General features: G+C 47.6%; 1 protein-coding gene across 6 annotated transcripts in view; it reads left to right on the top strand.

Moving 5' to 3' along the window:
* Window positions 1–14,450, top strand: part of MYRF (myelin regulatory factor) — a 102,000-nt gene that overhangs the window by 80,016 nt on the left and 7,534 nt on the right. For 3 of the 6 annotated variants that reach the window (XM_083699001.1, XM_083699002.1, XM_083699005.1), the window contains 11 exons: window positions 4,324–4,484; window positions 5,500–5,572; window positions 6,306–6,394; window positions 7,630–7,698; window positions 8,967–9,047; window positions 10,649–10,737; window positions 11,188–11,361; window positions 11,680–11,976; window positions 12,469–12,556; window positions 13,413–13,487; window positions 14,159–14,264. In XM_083699001.1, the coding sequence (XP_083555127.1) occupies window positions 4,324–4,484; window positions 5,500–5,572; window positions 6,306–6,394; window positions 7,630–7,698; window positions 8,967–9,047; window positions 10,649–10,737; window positions 11,188–11,361; window positions 11,680–11,976; window positions 12,469–12,556; window positions 13,413–13,487; window positions 14,159–14,264 (1,302 nt within the window). The remainder of the gene's footprint in view (window positions 1–4,323; window positions 4,485–5,499; window positions 5,573–6,305; window positions 6,395–7,629; window positions 7,699–8,966; window positions 9,048–10,648; window positions 10,738–11,187; window positions 11,362–11,679; window positions 11,977–12,468; window positions 12,557–13,412; window positions 13,488–14,158; window positions 14,265–14,450) is intronic. The other 3 variants (XM_083699003.1, XM_083699004.1, XM_083699006.1) reach the window with 1 other exon arrangement.

The raw sequence follows: 14,450 nt of genomic DNA, 5'->3' as shown, positions 1-14,450 counted from the left end.
GAGGAGGCAAGCAACAAACAGAAAACAAGTTTGGTAGGAATGACAGACTCTTTGGGCATCATTCCCCACTCTATATATTTTTAGCAAAACCAAAGCCAAAGCTGAAATTGGGGGGGGGGGGGGAGAAAGAGATTGAGAGATATTTGTTCAGGATTTTCAGGCCACTCTGGAAGAAAAATTTGAAGCTGGAGAGCAAGGACTGAAAATGCTTCTTTCCTTGCCCTCAAAGACCCAGACCCTCGGGCACACAGAGCAGTCCCAGAAGGCAGCCCTCTGATGACCATTCTGGTGGGAGACACAGGGGGGTGTTAAGTATCTAGGGGCAAAGTCTAAGGGAGAAATCCTATGTAGGTTTTCTTGGGAGGAAACCCCATTGAAAACACTGGCATTCTTTTCTGAGGAAACATGCATAAAATTGGTCTGTTAACTCGGTGATAAGTAGATTATAGGCATCAAAGAGCAATCTTTCTGAGATGGAGGTGCTCTTGCCTTTGCATGGAAGAAGCGGGGTGGCGGCAGCAGTAGTGGGGGTGGTGGTTTGAGGTTAGGGAATGATTGGACTCTCCTGTGTGAGTGTCTGAGGGTCCTGCTCCTTCCTGCCACTCACCATCTGGCCTGGGGCGGGGCCTGAAGCCTCACAGGGACTGCTGTGCTCTGCTGCCCAGGAAGACTCTCCTGTGTGAGTGCCTGAGGGCCCTGCTCCTTCCTGCCACTCACCATCTGGCCTGGGCGGGGCCTGAAGCCTCACAGGGACTGCTGCGCTCTGCTGCCCAGGAGGACTCCCCTGAGTGAGTGTCTGAGGGCCCTGCTCTTGCCGCTTACCATCTACTTGGCCCAGGGCTGGGCCTGACGGGCCTCACTAGGATAGTTGCTGTTACTGCTGGATGGGTGCAGAGTGCTTTTAAAATGTTTTAAAAATTTTATTTTGAATTTTTGTATGTGGGGGGGGGTGGGGGGGTGGATGTTTATTGGGCCTGGGACTTTTATTTTATGTTTTTGTAATTTTTATTGTTTTTTGCTTGTATTGTTTTATTTGTGTGTGTTTTTTTTAGGTGTAATTTTGTTCTTAAGGGGAGGGTTTAGGGCTGCTGGGGAGTAGGTCCCAGCCAACAAAATGGCTGGGGCATGTTCCACAAGGGGGGATGCACTGGGAGGAGTTACGCTAAGACCAGACCATGTCATTACAGAGGAGGCAGGTTTAGTCGTTGTCTGAGGACTATCCCTGCCTCCGGGTCTGGTCCTGACCGGATGGATACTAGAATCAGCAAGGGATACCCACGTGACCTGAAAGTGTTGCTGTGCAATGCCAGGTCAATGATTCATAAGACCACTGCCATCCATGACTTGATCATGGATGGAGGACTTGACCTGGCATGTGTAACAGAGACTTGGTTGGATGAAGCAGATGGGCCTGTCCTTGCCGCTGCTTGTCCACCAGGTTTCTCTTACGCACAGCAACCCAGGTCATGTGGGCGGGGAGGGGGGGTTGCAGTGTTTTTTAGGAAGTCATTAGTTTGCACCAGGCGTCCTATTGGGAAGACACGGCTTTCCGAGTGCATGTTCTGGAGGTTGGGCAATAGGGGCAGTACAGGATTCCTTTTGGTGTACCGACCTCCCGCTGCACCAAGGATTCCCTGCCCGAGCTGCTTCAGGTCATGGCGGATGTTCTCCTGGAGACACCTAGCTTGGTTGTCCTAGGGAATTTTAACATCCATGCCGACACGACCTTACAAGGGGCCGCTCGGGACTTCGTGGAAAGCATGGCCTCCATGGGGCTGTCCCTGAATAAGTCTGGCCCAACCCATAGCCATGGACATGCCTTGGACCTGGTGTTTACCTCTATGGATGTTGGTGATCTGACACTAAGTAAAAGCGAAACGAAAGAAGTGCCATGGTCAGATCACTTCCTGGTGCAACTGGGCTTCTCTGCAACCCATCCCCTCTGCAGGGAGGTGGGACCGGTTCGGATGGTCCGCCCCCGCCACTTAATGGATCCAAATGGTTTCCAGGGAGTGGTAGGGGATGCTTTATCCCATGTTGATGGCCTTTCAGCTGATTCCCTGGTGGCACGCTGGAATGCGGAGTTAACCAGGGCTATTGACTGTTTGGCTCCGAAGCGCCCTCTCCAATTGCATGGAGCCCGGAGAGCCCCGTGGTTTTCCACGGATCTGAGGGCAATGAAACAATCGTTGAGACGGCTAGAGCGCCGGTGGTGGATAACTCATTCCGAATCTGACCGGACACAGGTTAGAGCTCAACGTCGAGCCTACCAAGTGGCGATAGCGACGGCGAAGAAGACTTTCTTCACCGCCTCTATTGCATCTGCAGAAAACAGCAGCAGGAGACTTTTTCAGGTGGTTCACAATTTAGCGGAACCACCTGCAACATCAGGGCCCACTATGGGCCACATGTTCTCCTGCAATGATTTTGCAAAGTTTTTTGCAGATAAAATCGCTCAGATTCGGGAAGAAGTAGACTCCACCGTGGGAGCGGGGCCGGGGCGGGAGAGTGCTAGAGTCCTGTCTAGTCAAGTTGTGTGGGATCAATTCCAATCTGTTACCTCCGAGGATGTGGACAGGCTGCTTGGACGAGTGAAGCCAACCACCTGTCTTCTGGATCCTTGCCCATCCTGGCTTATAAAAGCTAGCCGGGAAGGACTGGGCGATGGGCTTCGTGGGGTGGTGAATGCTTCCCTCTGTGAGGGAGCCTTCCCAGACCCGCTGAAAGAGGCGGTTATTAAACCGCTTCTTAAAAAACCATCTTTAGATGCGGCCACGATGGCGAATTATCGCCCAGTCTCAAACCTTCCATTCTTGGGCAAGGTGATTGAGCGAGTGGTTGCTGAACAACTCCAGGCACGCCTGGAAGAAGCGGACCATTTGGATCCCTTCCAGTCGGGATTCAGGCCTCATCATGGGACTGAAACTGCCTTGGTCGCACTGGTTGATGATCTCCGGCGGGCTAGGGACAAAGGTGAGAGCTGTTTCCTAGTTCTGCTGGATCTCTCAGCGGCGTTTGATACCATCGACCATGACATCCTTCTGGACCGTCTTGAGGGGCTGGGAGCTGGGGGCACTGTCATACAGTGGTTCCGCTCCTTCCTCCTGGGCCGTGTTCAGAAAGTGGTGGGGGGGGGATGAGTGTTCAGACCCCTGGGCTCTCACTTGTGGGGTGCCTCAGGGTTCTGTCCTCTCCACCATGCTTTTTAACATTTACATGCAGCCACTGGGAGAGATCATCAGGAGGTTTGGGCTGGGTGTTCATCAGTATGCAGATGATACCCAGCTCTACCTCTCTTTTAAATCAGAACCAGTGAAGGCAGTGAAGGTCCTGTGTGAGTGTCTGGAAGCGGTTGGAGGATGGATGGCAGCTAACAGATTGAGGTTGAATCCTGACAAGACAGAAGTACTGTTTTGGGGGACAGGAGGCGGGCACGTGTGGAGGATTCCCTGGTCCTGAATGGGGTAACTGTGCCCCTGAAGGACCAGGTGCGCAGCCTGGGAGTCATTTTAGACTCACAGCTGTCCATGGAGGCACAGGTCAAATCTGTGTCCAGGGCAGCTGTGTACCAGCTCCATCTGGTACGTAGGCTGAGACCCTATCTGCCTGCGGACTGTCTCTCCAGAGTGGTGCATGCTCTGGTTATCTCCCGCTTGGACTACTGCAATGTGCTCTACGTGGGGCTACCTTTGAAGGTGACCCGGAAACTACAACTAATCCAGAATGCGGCAGCTAGACTGGTGACTGGGAGCGGCCGCCGAGACCATATAACACCAGTCTTGAAAGACCTACATTGGCTCCCAGTACGTTTCCGAGCACAATTCAAAGTGTTGGTGCTGACCTTTAAAGCCCTAAATGGCCTTGGTCCAGTATATCTGAAGGAGCGTCTCCACCCCCATCATTCTACCCGGACACTGAGATCCAGCACCGAGGGCCTTCTGGCGGTTCCCTCACTGCGAGAGGCCAGGTTACAGGGAACCAGGCAGAGGGCCTTCTCGGTAGTGGCGCCCGCCCTGTGGAACGCCCTCCCATCAGATGTCAAAGCGATAAACATCTATCTGACATTCAGAAGACATCTGAAGGCAGCCCTGTTCAGGGAAGTTTTTAATATGTGACATTTCAGTGTATCTTTTATCTTTGTTGGAAGCCGCCCAGAGTGGCTGGGGAAACCCAACCAGATGGGCGGGGTACAAATAATAAATTATTATTATTATTATTATTATTATTATTATTATTATTATTATTATTACTTCACCAAAAACTAAGGGCATAATGTGAGGACCTGAGCACACCCAAAGAGAGTGTTTATTTTGTCCATGCTAGGAGCGCATTTTCATGGAAAATGTAGGGGCTGTCAAAGAGCTTTGCAAACTGACTGATAACCTGGAGACCCGGATTGATGAACTGGAGAGATGGAGTCATAAACTCGCCAAACTGAAGCGACTGGACAGTATGAAATCAACTGTTAGCTCTGGAGCATTCAGGTACTACAGAGATCTGTGTAAAAAAAAAAAAGCAAAGAGAGAGGAGTAAATTTAATATTCTAACGTCTTTTCAGTATTTTCAACAATACAGCTCTGAGTAAATGGGTTGGTACGCAGGCTGCAATGATATACACACTTTTAGGAATAAATTATGTTTATTTTATTTATTTATTTATGTTTATTACTGAGTAAGTAAGCATAGGAATGCATTGGTAGAAAAGCAAAAAGAACTTTGACGTATGCTCAGATACATACTCAAGCTAAAAAACATGTTCCTCCACTGACGCCTCTTCTACCACACTCATAACAGGAGGGCAAATATTGTGATCCCTTCTCCTGCCTCTTATGGTGCCAGAAGAAGTATTCAGTTCAGGCCTCTGAACAGATAGTGTCCCAGTGATTCAGAAGACTCTGTCTACTTAGTCCTCTCCCACAGGAATAGGATCTTCAGCTAGAGCAAGCATCTATACTCTCTAAAGATGACTTTCCTGTAAATCTGCATCTAAAAGTCCCAGTTTAAAAATCCGTTTCAGAGAGTACTCTGTTTTCAAACTGGAGTAGTGAAAGTAGTAGAAACCTTCACTAGACACCCAGTAAGTTTAAAAACAAAACAAAACCCAAACTGTTGTGAATGACCCATTTGCTAATTAAACCCCTCTCTGGTAGCACCCTGACATTCTCCTTCATATAAGGACCCCTTCGCTGCACCTTATTCCCTCCCACCTGTGTTGAGTTTTTGCCTGTGAACCAGCTAGATACCTATTCTGTTATCTTCTCCTTGGCAAAAAATAAATATTGACTACTTCACAATCCTATATTGGGTTATCTCCCCATTCTCCAGAAAGCGGCACCAAATTCATTGTGGTCCGTGCGTATATGTGCAAAAATTTTAAAAGCAGAGTGTTTGTTAAGAAACAGATTGGTAGTGGGAGAGGGAGGAGGAGCAGAATGAAGTTAAATTAAATATGATAAGGAGTGCTGATCTGGGTGCATCCTAACTTTCCTTTCATTGTAGCCAAGCAGGGAGTCAGTTCAGCCGTGCAGGAAGTGTGCCACACAAAAAGAGGCCCCCCAAAATGTCCAGCAAGGTAAGAAGCCTTTGTAAGGGAGACACATGTTGTAATCTGTGCTGTGATTGCTCGTGTGCATGAGGCACATTTGTGTTATCGAAGCTGGTTCTGGCACTTGAAAGGAGACACAGCTGCTGATTCTGTAGGCTGGGTTTGGGGCTCTTGATTGTGCAGCACCTCACCATCATAGTGTGCAGATGGAATCAAATGTTTACCTTTGAGTCCCACAAGCCAAGTTGTATTTGCTGAGGGTGCTTGTTAAGGTGTTGGGTGAACGTTAGCACATACAAATTGAAAACGCTTGCAGACTGATATTTATGGTCTCTGTGAGCTGAGAACGATTTTTGTATACATGATGCATTCCTTGATCTGATTTTTTTCCTGGTGTCTGAGCTGACTCTTGCATTCCTGCTTCATCCAGCAACCTTCCCTTGAAATAATTTGCGTTCTGTTTCCTCTTCAAAAAGTCTGCATTTTCATTGCATTTCATAATTCCTTCACCAACTCAGGGTTCTCCTTTATTTCCTTTATTTAGTAGCCTTCTGAAATGTGGTACCAAAGCCTCCTCAGACATCTTGGCTCTTTCTTGGGGAGGGTGGGTGAACGGTTACCTGAGGGTCAGTGAGGAAGGGGCACATTGCAGCCTGCTATCCCCAAAAGAACGACACAGAAAGATCAGAGTAGGAATACAGGGATAACTTTCTGATGAAATTTCTGATGGTTCTCTTTCCCTCCCCTTTGTCTTGTGCAGTCCCCTTCTGTGGTCACGGACCAAGCGTGCATCAGCCAACGTTTCCTTCAAGGCACCATCATTGCCCTGGTGATCATCATGGCATTCAGGTTGGTGTTTGCACACCAGGGCTGTTTCACACTCAGCAGATGAGTGTGGTGCACAGAATTGAGAATTTGAACCAAGAAGAGGGCCTTCTTGGTAGTGGCACCCGCCCTATGGAACACCCTCCCACCAGATGTCAAGGAAATGAACAACTATCTGACTTTTAGAAGACATCTGAAGGCAGCCTTGTTTAGGGAAGTTTTTAATGTTTGATGTTTTGTTGTGTTTTTAATATCCTGTTGGAAGCCACCCAGAGTGGCTGGGGAGGCCCAGCCAGATGAGCAGGATATAAGTAATAAGTTGTTGTTGTTGTTGTTATTGTTGTTGTTAGGGGCTTCTGGCCTGTGAGTGAATGCTTATCTGGTTATGCTTATCTAGGGGTGGGCCAGTTTCATCCCAAATGAAGGTGAAGCGATGAGTGCTTTCTTCTTAGCACTGTGCTCTTGTCTCTTGATTGTTGCCCTAGAATCACAGTGAAATGCACCTCAGTCATGAAATCCACTTATTTTAGGTTGCATGTGACAAAAGTGTGGATATCATTTTCATGAACACGGCTGAGCCTGTCCAGTGTATTGCTGGTTGCTACAACTGCGCTGACGGCAACTACAGTTACTGTCCTGAAATCAGAAGAAAATTAAGTGAATCACTTTGCAGTAAAGTTGAAGAGCCTGGACTTTTAAAATTTACTTTCCCTCCCTCCTCCCACTTTTTTAGGGGGTGAGGTTTGCCACCACATTTTTCAAAATAATCACAGCAATAAGGAGAACTAGAAACCTGTTTTGGGTTTTTTTAAGACTAGAAAGCGGCTTTGTTGGAATTTTGGAGTTCTGGTGTCTCCTCTTTTAGTTGGCAAATCCTGTATGTTGCACATCCTGTATGTTAGATAGGCAGCCATGGGATGTCATTCAGAAACTGATCTGTTGTGTTTCCTGGTATTGTTTTTTGTTTTTGTTTTTTGTTTTACTATGGATTCCTGGCTACCAGAGTCCACTTGCAGTAAATATGATTTCAAATCAAATTGCACTTCTGGGTTGTTGTTCTTAGGCAAGCGCCCTTTCTAACCATATTTTACTTTCAAACTGAGCTGGCGAGGTATGCCATTGAGTATATGTCCTGTGGAGTAAAGATTTCCCTGGACTTGAGTTAATCATACACACAAAGTCTGACCTGTTTGGAGACAACTTCCTTTTCCTCCCTGAAATATTGAAAGGCTCAGTTTCTCTTCTCTTCTCTTTCACAGTGTGATATCCATGTCTACCCTCTATGTGCTGAGCTACCGCAGTGAAGAAGATGTTGTGGATATAGAAGGGTACGTAGCTCCATTTCCTGCCCCCATTCCTCCTTTGGTCACTTGCTTCGTCAGAAAGGGTTGCATCCTCCTTTCAATACCCTAAAGTAGGAAAACGCGCAATCATGAAAGAAACCTTCAAACCAGAAGGGCGCTAGAAGATCAGATATGGAAAAGAGTGTAAGAAGGTGTTAAGAAGACCAGATATGTTATCTAGAGGGGGGAGGATGTCTTAAAGAATCTCTAATACAGCTGGGGTTTGGGGCTGTCAACTTGGTAAAGAAAAGGAGCACCTTACAATAAACACTTCCCAGGTCCTGTGGAATACATCAAAGCTGTTTCTTGGAAATATAGTCCCTGAGGAAATTTTTTATTTATTGTGATTTATGGATGTGGCCCCAGAGGGAATTTATCTATTTATTGTCCCTAAGGGAAATCTCTTTATTTAGGGCTGGTTTCAGCTACTCAGTTCTACAAGCAGAAGCCAGGGCAAGGACCCCACAGCAGTGCAATGAGACTTTCCCTTGCTTGCACTCCCCCATGCCCCTCGAGATCCACTTGGGAGGGTGGGGAGAACCCCCAATGAGTTTTCTGGCTAAGTGGACATTTAGTCAGACTAAGTGTCCTAGTCTGACACACTATTCACTAAATGGCACTGGCTCTCCCATAACCACAACTTAATGGCATGAATTGAGGGATTCCCAGGAAGCCAGATTCTATGCCAGATCTGCATGGTGAATACACAGAAATATATAGAGATGCATGACTCCAAATATGTGTTGGCTAATTTACAGTAACTGAAGGTCAGAATCTTGGGGTGGGATTTACCAGTGAGTCCCATCAGCACAAGCCTTATGTGAGGGTGTCTGCTTGCACAACAGTGTTGGCTGGACCCCCAAAACTGGTGGGATTGGGAGAACCCCCAGAACAGCGCCAAAGGAGGAGAAGGGGATTGTTCTGTCTGACAAGCTGCAGTGATTGCGATGACTGGACATTCACCATAGCATGGCATTGAATTCGGCCCATAGGGAATAAGCATTCCAAGCTTCTTTGTCTGTGTATACCCAGAAGTTTTAGATGGTTCACACCACTGTAGGAATACTTATTCCTAAATAATTGATTGATCTTTCTCTTTCCCTTTTCTACTTGTTTTCCTTTCTTTCCATTTATTTCTCTCCCCACCTCTTTTCTCTGTCTGCCCTTCCTCCTCATCCAAATCACCCCTCCTTGTGACTTTTGTTGTCTGTGCCTTTCATCCCTCCCCCCTTTGTTTTCCTGTTGCCTTGCAGTTCTTTTGCTGTGCCGACCACTTGCCTCCTGGCTCTCTTTCGGCACAGGGGTCCTGGCATCCCAGTTGCCCTGTGTCCACGGTATGGTCCTTCTTTTTCTGTATACTGTTGATGTAAATGCTGCATCCTTTCTGATGGTGACTTGTGTTTCCATGCCACCCACTCTTCATCTTCTGTGTTTTTCTTTTTCTTTTTAAAGCTGCCTATATTTTAGTACTCCTCCTCCTAAACAGAGCAGGGAGACAGAGACACAGAGAGAGAGAGAGAGAGAGAGAGAGAGAGAGAGAGAGAGAGAGAGAGAGAGAATGTAAGAGCTCAGCTGGAGCAAGTGGAAGACCTATCTAGTCCAGCATTTGGTTCTCACAGGGGCTAACCAGATGCCTAACTAGAAGTGCCACAGGCAGGACCTGAGTGCAACAGCACTCCCACACTTGTGGTACCCAGCAACTGCCTCTGACACTGAAGGTAGCACATAGCCACTGATATCCCCCACAAATGTGTCTAATCCCCTTTTAAAAGCATGCAAGTTGGTGGCTGTCACTACATCTTTTGGTAATGGATTTCAGAGTGTAGCTCTGGGCTGGGTGAAGAAGCCCTTTCTTCTACATCTTCCAACATTCCATTTCCTTGGATGACCCGAGGCTCTAGCATTATGCAAGAGGGAGAAACATGTTTCTCTATTCACTTTTCCCACACCGTGCATAATTTCATACACTTACACCCTCTTTGACTTGCCTTTTTTCTAAACCAGAATGTCGCAGATGTTGTGACCTTTCCGCACAGGGGAGTTACTCCTGTCCCTTCTTCATTTCACTGTTTGAATGAACATTCTGGAGCCAAGCAGGGCAATGAAATTTAGGCTGAGAGGGAGCCACTTGGGTGGTGCAGTACCTAAGCTGGGAATTAGGCAGCTGAAAGCACAATCCTAATCATGTTTCATCAGAAGTAAGCCCCCTTTTCAAATTTCATTGGAATTGAATGGCATTTCCCAACCCCACCCTCACCCTGGAAACATTTTTGTTGTTGCTGCTGTTGCCCAAAAACTCTCACAGCATGAAGTCTACATAGCAGCCAGCACTGCAGCAGATAGCTAACCTGCCTCACCAGTGAGGGAAAAGAAAGGCCTAAGGCTTTCCTTCCTGTGCATCAGCATAGGGAACAAGTCCTGAGGGTGTGGATGGAAGAATGTCTGTACTTGCAGAATGCAGTTTACAACTACATATAGATACAGCTGTGTGGGGGGGGATGACATCTATAGGCACATCAAGTGGAAATAGTGCTTCTTCAATTGATATGGACTAGAGAGAGATCATGGCCCTGGTCAGAAGCCATTTGTCAGATTCTGAACTTCTCTTTCCATCTCACCTTTGGGCATTTACCATCCCTGGAGTAGACTGTCGAGATGGGAGGGTTGTAATAGATACCTGGCAGCAATTTTAGGCTTTGCCTGATCTGTTCACCCATTGACACTTTGTCAGGGTGTCCTCCTTTTCCCATCCTGCTTTCTGTCTTGCTTTCCCCTCCCTGTCCTCCTTTCTACAGCCTCTTTGCACCCTTCCGTTCCAAACCTTGATGTTCAGCTGCCTCATTAATCCATCTCTTTCTGTTAGCACACATACCATTTTTTCAATATATATGTAAAGACTTCAAGTGACATTCTCCCCCCGCCCCTTGCATTCTAGGTCCAGTCAGAACATTGATAAGAATCAGATTATGTTTTCTACTGCTGCCTCATCAAACACACCTGATGATGCTTCCCTTAAACAGCATGGTAGGTACCAGTTGTGGCTGTCTCTGTGAAAACGTCTCCCAGGCTAAGCCAGTCAGGTGTTCAGCTGGAAAGTCAGGCGTGGGGAACGTGGCTGGTCCCTCTTGTGTGTTCACATGATGGGCAGGTTGATCTACCATTTCACCCAAGAAGCAGCTGTCCCCCTACTGCAGTAAGCTTCATTTTTAAAGAAAATCAGCACTACACATCATGGGCAGCTTCTGCTCACTATTAATGGCGAGGGCCAATGTATTACATGCCATCTGCTAATGGACAAACTCAGTCCATGTGCACGCAGAAGGCCTATATTGAAATAAATAAGTCCCAAAGTGGTTGCATGAACCAGGCCTTACAATGCAGGAGGTTATTGTGTGTTGCTCTGTCTCTTTGTCATTTTACTCTGACCTACATAAAATTGGTGCTGGTATTTTTTCATTATTATTATTCCTACAGCCACAACACATGTGCCTGAATCGCTCTATGACTTGCCTGCCCATAGCATATTAGTCTGTTTCGACCCGCCTTGTTTCTCCATGTGCTGTTCTCCTTTTCTGAACACCATTCCAAACAACGTATCTTCTGATGCAGCTTCTGAGACTACCACCCCAGCCACCAACAACCGGACAGGTAAACGCTATTCTGTCTTGAACACACAATTCAGCTTAGCAATAAGGATTTCCGCTCGCCTGACAGAATGCTGTCCCCTTTCCTCCCCCTGTGTGCTTCCACATGGAAGGTTTAACTAACTCCTATACCTTTATCTGATTTGCATTGGATTGTTTCCAGAAGTTTGCACTTCCTGAACATATAAGGTACAATGATAACTTAATGTTGGGAGGGTAGGTATAAGTTTGGTGTATGGAGAAAAAGTAGTGAAGATTCTTGCCCTCACATCAATTTCAAGGCACAAACCATAATTCTTTTCTCATTGCTCTACCTTCACAGATCAAAGCCTCATGTCACTGCTGCCAGTGACCAACATCAAAGCTAAATCGAGGGGAATCACTGGCAAGGTGACTTCCCATACAAAGTGGCCAAAGACCTCTGAGAGATCACGGGGCTTCAGCAGCCCCAATGCCAGCCCATCCTCCCCCTTCACCCACATCCAAGGCAAGTCCAAATACATCTCCAACCTCCCTCTAACACGCAACAGCTTCTCCCCTGGGCAGACACGGCAGCGGCGCAGCACCATCAGCCAATCAGACTCTGCGGAGCCCAGCACAGGAAGCACAAGCCAGGAGGGTAAGCATCCCCTCTTTTCCTTGTGACTGTTTGCTGTATATTTAGATCTTGACTCAGGACCTGAGCACAGCAGCACACTTTGCACCTGCAGTTTCCAGCAGCTGGGATACTGCCTCTGACCATGGAGGCAGAGCATAACTAGCGTGGCTAGTAGACATCAATAGCCCTGTCCTCCATGAATTTGTCTAATTCTCTTTTAAAGCCACCCAGGTTGGTGGCCATCTTTGCCTCCACAACCTTAGAAATCCCTTCCAGCGTTGTTCCCTAGCCTGGTGGCTTCCATAGATTCTTGGACTCCCAGTTCTCAGGAACCCCAGCAGCTGGTCAGGGATGGTGGGAGTTGTAGCCCAGCAACATCTGGAGGGCACCAGATGGACAAGACTGTATTATATAGCCTTAGGAGCTCTGATGGTTCTCCAAACACCCATGACTTGGCTTTGCCTGCCATGTAGAATAACTTTCTTCCCTGTATGGATGATTTCCCCCTTGCAGGTAAAGCTCCTGTTCTCCAGTCCATATCACTTGTAGAGAGCAACGTGGTCATCACGCCTCAGGCCTGTGCTGCTGGTGATGAATGCAGGTGGGTGAAGTGCTGTCCTGCCATAACCTTTGTTAGGCCAAGTTCTCAGGAGACTGGGCTTCTCCCAGGGGGAAAATGCAGGATTATCTTTATTGTCACGCCAAGACCACTTGCGTAAGCTGGTTTTGTGTTTAGTGACGGAATCATAATCGGATGTGGGTTCATATAAAGGAACAGTGGGGAAGTTTGGACACGGGCAGAAGGCCACGTTGAGGTGGAATGCTTCTGACCAGAATCCTCAAGTTGCTGTGTGTGAGAGAGACTGTGGATTTATTGGGAAGATAAGATCTTGCTGGTAGTGGGCCTGCTTTTCATACAAATGGTCCCAGATTCAAATCTCTGCCTAAAACCTTTAAAGTGGGAGTGGGGAAACTTTCTCAGCCGCAGGACCACTTTCTCTTCTGAGCACACCCCTCATCCCCCTCTGTCCTCCCTCCAGGCAACTAATAAATTTTATCAGAGTTCAAGGACACAATCCAGGCAGGCGTGAGGGTGCAGAGTTGCACTGTTGAGGGGGCATGAACAGGGGAGAAAGGGATGTGGCATGGGGAGAGTCACAGGGGCCAGATAGAATGGCTTGTGGCCCCCAGGTCAGAGGTTCTCCACCCCTGCTTTAGAGAGTCCCTGCCCTCTCAAGAGCAGGCAATACTGGACAATGCTGGATGGTACAAGGGCCTTCCACAGCCTAAGGCTGTTCTCCCAGCTGGGGCCCAGCATGATATACCTCCCCAGGGATTGCATTGGATTATGAGCTGGAGGAGTCGGCATGGCCTGGTTCCAATGGGGAGGGATACAGCTTCCACATCTAGAGGCGGCTGCTACATGTTATGCTGTCGTTTTCTGTCTCTGCATACAGGACGGGGAACATCACATACCGCATCCCCATCAGCAAGTTTACTTCGGTGAACACAAATCTTACTCTGGAGATGAAGTGAGTAAGAATTCCAGGGAAGACAAGGGGCTCTGGGGAGGGGTGCAGCCTCAAGTGACATTGCAACGGTCAGCAGCCAGCTGAATATCAGGTGGGAGTTGTGAGCAAGAAGGACTCCATCATGGTCTCTGAACTGTAGGTGGAGAAAGCAGAAGAACCCACAAGCAAGGAACTTCTGTCTGCTGTGTGTTCATCTGTCTCTTTCTTTTCACGTCTTTCACGGCCCTGAACCATGGTGAAGACAGAGGCAGGACAAAGGAGAAGGGCTTTAGCTCAGTGGCAGAGGGATATGCACATTGTTCCACCTTTGGGTTGTTTTGAGGTGCTTGCACTATAGGGTAACAACAATGAGATTTTTAAAAAGAAAAGTAAAACTGGTACCTCCATGGTATGAAATTTTAGGTGGAAATTACGGGGCATGTACCTATTGTAAATGAAGCAGTATGACCGCCGCAATTTTTTTGCAGGCGCAAATGGTATTGAAGGTGCAATCATGTATAACCACTCTAATAGCACAATGAGCATGAATTATGATGAATGCTCAACTAAAAAGGGGGTCTTTAAAGGTGCTGCAGGTGAGAGTACCAAAGTATGACAATGTCGCGTATCAAAACTGCTAACCTTGTTGCCTCCACTAAACATCCTCCTCTGCCCTTTCCTCTCTCTCCCAGCGCCTCCTCTGCTGTGTCTGGCTATTTTTGTGGTTTTGCCTCCAGCAACCCATGTCAGCACAACACTGTGAACGCGGACAGCTTCTCTGATGCAGCAGGCACCCAGGTAGGACCACAAAGTATCATGGCTGGCAGGTGCTTGCCAGTTGCACCCCTAAGTTGCTGCTTGTAATAGAAAAGGAAACTGGTGTATTTAGTTTCTGCACACTGTTGGGTGAATGCCCTATGGATCCTCTTTAAGGCCGCAATCCTCTACTCACTGAACTGTGAGTAAGGCCCACTGAATTTCTGT

The sequence above is a fragment of the Podarcis gaigeae genome, assembly GCF_964106915.1.
Source record: "Podarcis gaigeae genome assembly, chromosome: 1".
Lineage (NCBI taxonomy): Eukaryota > Metazoa > Chordata > Lepidosauria > Squamata > Lacertidae > Podarcis > Podarcis gaigeae.
The sequence above is the reverse complement of the archived record's forward strand: the minus strand, read 5'-3'. Positions and strand labels throughout refer to the sequence as shown.